Genomic DNA, 7791 nt, shown 5'->3' with positions numbered 1-7791 from the left:
GATGTACAACAGGAGGCATACTTTACAAATATTTTATTTAAATCACCAATACAACGCATAATAATAATAATCCATACCATCATCATATATACATATTTTGAAGGAACATTTTTTAGACTGATAATTTTGATAGCTTAAGGACGACAATGTTGCTCTACAAGTAAGTAAAGCACTTGTCTGATAATTTATCATTTTTTAAATCAGTGAGGCTCTACATCACACACTAAATGGGCATCCCTCCCTGCCTGTCTGTCTGTGTGACTGTTAGTTAAAGAAACAAAAAGAGAGCGAATAAGAGCATTTGTCACCATGCCCAACTTTGATTGTGTCTCTCCACTTCTCTAGTCAGATTTTGACGTCCAGCGTCAGCCTGGGCCTTTATCTGTGTCTGGGCGTCTAGCCGTCTGTCTGTGTTTGGCTGTAGATCAGGCTGTGGTCGTACCCGACAGCAGTAACATGGCAATGAGGAAGCATCTCCTCCAGCAGGATGGCGACCAGCCCAGGGTTCTGGAGCTTGGGGAGGGAGGACACGTTCAGCCGTCGCAGACCCCTGACACACAAGAGGAAGAGAAGGGATGTTTGTATCAATTTGTGAAGTTATGGAGTCCATTGACCCCTATATATACACACATATGCAAATATATCTAAGGCAAGTGCCATGAGGAAATGCATGGACATTTTAGTGATGCTGTCTCTTTCTCAATTAATTTCCCCATGATTCCTTGTGTCCTCTCTCCTCACCTTCTTCTCAAAACGCATTAGAGGAGAAGGTCCAAAAGGAGGGACATTGGATTTTTCCCCTCCAATACATTTTAAGGACGAAGCAAGGAGATAGTCTTTTCTCGGTTCCTCACGTACTAATTGATATAACGCCTCGGTCTTTGTCATTTCCTTCCGTGTTGGTCAGTGTACCTCAGCTTCTGCAGTGCGGCCAGGCCCCCCACAGAGATTCGGGGACAGTTCGAAATGTCCAGCTCCTCCAGGGTGTCCTGGAAGATATGGAGGCGGGACAGGAACCAGTCATCCACCTCAGCGCAGCCACTCACAGAGAGAGTACGCAACCCCCTCTGTTTCACTGAGAAAGAGAAGAGAAAAAGGAGTTACATTTTACAGCCTTGAGCAGTGATTCCCAACCTTTTCCGTTTCGGAGACCACCAAATCACTGCCGAAAGTTTGAGGAACACCATCCGCAGAGTCGCAAAACTTTTTAACAAAATCCCGGCAGTCAAATTTAGAGTACATTTGATCAGTGACTAACAGATTAAAGGCCTATTATTATTTGTATAAACAATATGCATTGTGAAAAATAATGTAAAATTGCATATAATACCATTAATAGTGCCAACTGTTATTGATTGTTGAAAAAATAATTTAAAAAAACCCCTGCGGAAAACAGGTTGAAAACCACTGGCAGAGTACATACATAAAAATACATATCAACCACAATGCTAAGTTATCCATTAATATTTAGGAAGGGTAACTTGCTTATTGATCCTGCAATGTGACATGAATACAAATCCCCACCCCCCGGACATGAATAAAGTGGTATGTACCCAGGTTTTCCAGGCCCGTGTAGTTAATGAGTGTGTTGCTGACATCCACTTCCTCTATGGAGGTGTCCCGGTGGTTCATGAAGTCCCAATTGAACTTCCCTCTTCTGTCTGATCGGAACCACTCTGACTGCCCTGCAAACCTGGAGGGTCAAAAGGCTAGTCATCACTAACAAGTGAATGACACAGTGATCAGCAAATACAACAAAAAAAACATCCAAATGCATGACAAAAAAAAAACACTGAAAGCGCATCAATATTCACCAACACGTCAAAAAGGGGGCATGCACAGGCGGTTATGGGCAGCCCAAGATGGCGTAACAGTTACCTGAATCCTCCCTTCAGGCTAAGGATGCAATAAGCAGCTGCAATGTTGTCCCCATAGTTTTGCTGGGTGTAACCATAGAAACTGTGAGGGGAAAGAGACAGGGGTTGGGCTGAGAACAATGTTTATGGAGTTGGGACAGCCGGTTCCAATTCACTCCCTACACATTCGCCTTAGCCTATAACCCTTCATTGCATGAAGATCTAAAAGGGTCTGGATAGCATAAGCAGTGTTGGAGCGTCTACCATTTTGCTTACCAACGCCTTATTGCATTAAAGAGTAAGGGCCAAGGGGGAGGGACTGATTTGGGACCTGATGATAACCTACACGTTCATTTCAGACCGTGGCGCTCTGATAGAAATGCATGTAGCTAGAATAATCGGTGTGTTTTCCTGTTACACATACAAATTCTTCTGTCGTAGACCTCGGTTCTTGAACCAGGAGCTCCAGCTGAGGATAGTCTCAATGTCATGGAAACGCTGGCTGAGGAAGAGGAGGAGCCTGGACTGTAGTGAGGGCGGAGCCACAGGGATAGAGCTCCAGTAACGCGATGCGGCGGCCAAGAGGGTCACCTGCCTACAGCTTCGCCGCATCAACTGACAAGACAGATACACAGAACATGGACAGTGAGAAAGGAGAGAGGAAAATGCAAAGGAGAGGAAATCTACTAGCCATGCTAATATGCGGTAACTATAAACTCAAGAGTTGTGAAAGGAGTGCTTTAGTTTGCACCTCCACTCTTGTCCATGTGTGATGTTGCATAGTTTGGATTTTGACTTCGTAGACCAGTTCATCAGTTCTGTTCTTGGAGGGCCCCCATGTATGTGTAGACTTTTGCACTCCAACAAATCACTGTTGATTTGATTAGTTCGTTACTTTTCAGCGATCAACGGCCCACACTGTTCTTGCCCCCCACGAGTACCAAACATATCACTTGATCCCCAAAAGTATATCACATCTGTTTTATTGATAATCTAGAAAAATGTGATAGGTAGCACCTTTTTAAAAGGTCCACCACTGATTTGTCTTTTACTCTACAAAACTAAATTTAAGCAGGCAGAGGTGAGAAGACAATTTACCTGGAGTCATAGCTATGTGCCATGTGTTGAGCCAGAGCGCTTGGTGGTGGTTGTCCTTGCTTTATTTAACCTGCTATTTGTAATTCTGCTAAAATATGTATGCTCATTGTACTTATGTATGTATTTTATCATGTAGGTGTTGCAGAATATTTCCTGTCACAAAAATATTACTATAGAAAATATTGCACTGAGACGTCACTATCGAGATACTCACCGTTATGTGATCCCTCCACCTTTTTTGCGTGTAACGTTATATTCTGGACGCTGAACCCAGAGATTACCTTCAACTTAAAAATATAGGCTACACTAATGCAAAATACCGGTTTTAATTGGTATTTATTAGCGTTAGCGACGTGAGAAGCAGAGGATAAACTTACCATCAAGGGAGCAGCCATGTTGTTAACGTACTACTGGCAGTGGTTTGGGACAAACGTAGCGCTTTTGCGTTCTATTTACCTTGTAGATATTTCTCAAAACGCAGGGGGGCGCTCGAAGAAGTCTCACAAAAAGGAAAGTACCCGAAAAAAATAATGAAGCGCAACATAGGTGATTTCACTAAATTATACGCTGTACAACCTTTGCATTCAAGAAGCTACTGTAATTTGACGCCAAGTTATGTCGTTTAGGGCTTTCCATAATAAATTAAGATTTATACTCCATCATCACAGTTGTTGTTTGGCAATAGCACTAGACATTGTGTGAATCTGTTTCTTCTCTACCCTTTCCTGTCAATGTCGGCTAACTAGACCACAGCCATAATAACTTGGAGAATGACAGTAGGGTAAGCTATTATTCACTGTCTGAGAGCAGGTCAGTCCTTCTAGATTCATTTTAGGACCTGGAAATTGGTGGATCGGTTAATCATTTGAGGGGTGCAGGACTGCAGGTGGTGTGTTGAGTGAATGATTTTATAAAGTATGACTGGGGAATACAGGCAACATGGAGAATTGAGAATTGTAGTAACTGAAAGAGAGTGATAGAATAGCCTAAGTAAGAATGTAAAAGTGTGGCAACATCTCCCCTGTCTCATTCCAATCCATTTATTCCACAATCCCATTCTCCCAATGGCTTCTCTCTCATCTACATTTCCACATACGTTGCAGGTATAGGAGAAAAACAGGTCTGACAGATGTGCAGACGGCTCGGTACATGGAAGAAAAACAAACATCCCCTTCGTCTCTCCTCGTCTCTTCTCCCAGGATCCACTGGGGCAGCGCCGGACCAACAGACGGCTCTCACCTGCCAGGATCCACTGGGGCAGCGCCGGACCAACAGACGGCTCTCACCTCACCTGAAAGATTGATAGCGCGTGAGCCGCAATAATAGTTCAGTCATGTGCATCCACTTAACTTCTGTTTGAGGACCCAGAGTACTGACTCGCCACATAGAGGGGATAGGATTCACACTGTACATGATACAGTACACACAAACATTAAGTCTGCTTGTTTCTCAGTGTGTGCTGCTGACGCATAAATAGCACATGATGTTGATATGTGGAGATAGTCACTGCAACGTGTGTTGCCAAGGATACCAGGAGACGCTCTTCAGATTTTGATCCAGTACCAACTGTTAATGCTTTTTTTTCTTCTTTAATTGTGTCACGGCCGTCGTAGGGAGGAGACCAAGGCGGAGCGTGATAAGCGTACATTCTTCTTTATTTAAAGAATGAACAAAGAACAAACAGAACCGTGAAGCTGATATGGCTAGTGCAGACAGGCAACTAAACATAGAATAAGAACCCACAAGACCAAAAGGGAAAATGGCAACCTAAATATGATCCCCAATCAGAGACAACGATAAACAGCTGCCTCTGATTGGGAACCAATTCAGGCCACCATAGACAAACATATGCCTAGACTTACCAACACCCCTAGACATACAAAAACCCTAGACAATACAAAACAAGCATACCCACCCTCGTCACACCCTGACCTAACCAAAATAATAAAGAAAACATAGATAACTAAGGTCAGGGCGTGACAAATTGGTTTAGACTGTATTTTCAACGTGTCTATCGCCCCTTTTACTGCAAATTGTAGCCCGTTTAGGTTAAATAATAGTTAGCGTTAACCCACAGGTGATGACGCTGCCGAGGATAGCTTCATCTTTAAAAGGCCTAAACAATGAGCAATTATCTGGTTGGCTGCGTCTCCAAAGTCCCTCTCAGCATGTCTGCTGTTACTCTGACAGTTGACTAAATAGAACCAACTCTTATCCAGTTGGTTTTGTCGTCCATAGCAGAGTTGGGGTTTATTTTGTTTTCAATTCAGTCAATTAAAAGAATTAAAATAGAAATTAAATTAATGACGCGAAAATTGGCCATAGCAGACACGCACACACACCTAGTCCTACAATTGTCTTGTGCAGTTAAATGTTTCAATTCAGTACAAATAAGATGTGTCGGTATCTCATACGGAGCGCTCAGTCCCACAGTTCTGTATACTAGCGCCGTTACCTCGGCTTGGTGTTTTGCTGAACCACGCTACTATCAAGATTGGAGCTGACAGCTGTAATTACCACAGTGAGGCATGCTAATGACTGCACGATGCTGAGCCAGTCTACCGTTCAACTCAATGAAATGACTTAATTAACTCCACAGCTGTCTGCCACTCAAAATGGCCTACTGTAGCTTGTTGAAAAAAATAGCAAAATACTGTAGACTCCACTATAATTGAACAGTCTCCATAAGAACACTTCACGGTTTAATTTGTGAAAGGGAATGAAACTGCACGCCATCTAGTTTTGCAGATCCACCCACACACACACACACACACACACACACACACACACACACACACACACACACACACACACACACACACACACACACACACACACACACACACACACACACACACACACACACACACACACACACACACACACACACACACACCACTTAAAAACCCACCATCTGAATTCTTCTGATGTGCGGCCCTGAGAGCTGAGTGTGAACTGTAATGAGAGCAAGGTTAGAGATACAACTCCACAGGGACAGCACAGACAGCAGAGACACTAACTCTGTAGATACAAGTTCCCTCGAGCCCATAACTCCTCTCTGATCATCCAGGCCGTCTCTGAGCGAGACGAGAAGTCAGGGATTGCCCTAGGGAACTATTTGAAAGTAGTGTTACATAGCATAGCGCAGGATGAATAATGCATTGGAGATAAGAGGCTACTTGGTGCTATGATATGGATATAGGTTATTGTGTGATGCTACGGTTTATGGGTCTGCACATTTAAGCATCCGTCATGCCCATTGTGTGTGTAAAAGGTTCAGTGACTTCTGACACTGATAAAGCTTTGTTCCAGTTGATACTAAGGGGATCAGAGTCTAAGTGGTATGAGGTGGTTTGGTTGATGTGGTTTCATGCTTTCAGTTCAGTTTATTTGACTTTGCTAAAACAAAGAAACAGAGCTTTTAATTGCTTACTTTACACAAAGGCATTCTTTACATTACTGCTATTAAAGGTCCTCAATGATGTCACCATTGCACTTGATTCTAAGAAATGCTATTTTTATTGACTTGGCCAAAGCTTTTAATACGAAAGACCATTCCATTCTTATGGGCCGGCTAAGGAATATTGGTGTCTCTGAGGGGTCTGGTCTGGTTTGCTAACTACCTCTCTCAAAGAGTGCCTGTCACCAAGGCTGTACCCCAAGGCTCGATCCTAGGCCCCACGCTCTTTTCAATTTACATCAACAACATAGCTCGGGCAGTAGGAAGCTCTCTCATCCATTTGTATGCAGATGATACAGTCTTATACTCAGCTGGCCCCGCCCCAGATTTTGTGTTAAATGCTCTACAACAAAGCTTTCTTCTTGTCCAACAAGCTTTCTCTACCTTTAACCTTGTTCTGAACACCTCCAAAACAAAGGTCATGTGGTTTGGTAAGAAGAATGCCCCTCTTCCCACAGGTGTTATTACTACCTCTGAGGGTTTAGAGCTTGAGGTAGTCACCTCATACAAGTTCTTGGGAGTATGGCTAGACGGTGTACTGTCCTTCTCTCAGCACATATCAAAGCTGCAGGCTAAAGTTAAATCTGGACTTGGTTTCCTCTATCGTAATCACTCCTCTTTCATTGTCCTTCTCTCAGTACATATCAAAGCTGCAGGCTAAAGTTAAATCTAGACTTGGTTTCCTCTATCGTAATCGCTCCTCTTTTCACCCCAGCTGCCAAACTAACCCTGATTCAGATGACCATCCTACCCATGCTAGATTACGGAGATATAATTTATAGATAGGCAGGCGAGGGTGCTCTCGAGGGGCTAGATGTTCTTTACCATTCGGCCATCAGATTTGCCACCAATGCTCCTTATAGGACACATCACTGCACTCTATAATCCTCTGTAAACTGGTCATCTCTGTATACCCGTCGCAAGATTTATTAAACCCTGTTAGGCTTCACTCCCCCCTATATCTACTGCAGCCCTCATCCTCCACATACAACACCCGTTCCGCCAGTCACATTCTGTTAAAGGTCCCCAAAGCACACATATCCCTGGGTCGCTCACCTTTTCAGTTCGCTGCAGCTAGCGACTGGAACGAGCTGCAGCTAGCGACTGGAACGAGCTGCAACAAACACTCAAACTGGACAGTTTTATCTCAATCTCTTCATTCAAAGACTCAATCATGGACACTCTTACTGACAGTTGTGGCTGCTTTGTGTGATGTATTGTTGTCTCTACCTTCTTGCCCTTTGTGCTGTTGTCTGTGCCCAATAATGTTTGTACCCTGCTTTGTGCCGCTACCATGTGTTGCTGCTGCCATGTTGTGTTGCTACCATGTTGTCATGTTGTGTTGCTACCATGCTGTGTTGTCATGTGTTGCTGCCA

The 7791-nt window shown here is 43.6% G+C and overlaps 1 protein-coding gene across 1 annotated transcript; it reads right to left on the bottom strand.

Annotated features, from left to right (window-relative positions):
• Positions 1-16: 16 nt before the first annotated feature.
• On the bottom strand, positions 17-3372 carry LOC120028647 (distal membrane-arm assembly complex protein 2-like). The gene is made up of 6 exons (XM_038973857.1): positions 3332-3372; positions 2281-2471; positions 1879-1959; positions 1554-1693; positions 913-1075; positions 17-550 (listed from the first exon to the last, which is right to left on the bottom strand). The coding sequence occupies exons 1-6, from the start codon at positions 3347-3349 to the stop codon at positions 397-399; spliced, it is 747 nt and encodes a 248-aa protein (XP_038829785.1). The 5' UTR covers positions 3350-3372; the 3' UTR covers positions 17-396.
• Positions 3373-7791: the final 4419 nt, after the last annotated feature.

The sequence above is a fragment of the Salvelinus namaycush genome, chromosome 34 (genome assembly GCF_016432855.1).
Source record: "Salvelinus namaycush isolate Seneca chromosome 34, SaNama_1.0, whole genome shotgun sequence".
Lineage (NCBI taxonomy): Eukaryota > Metazoa > Chordata > Actinopteri > Salmoniformes > Salmonidae > Salvelinus > Salvelinus namaycush.
This window is presented reverse-complemented; position numbering and strand designations above follow the sequence as displayed.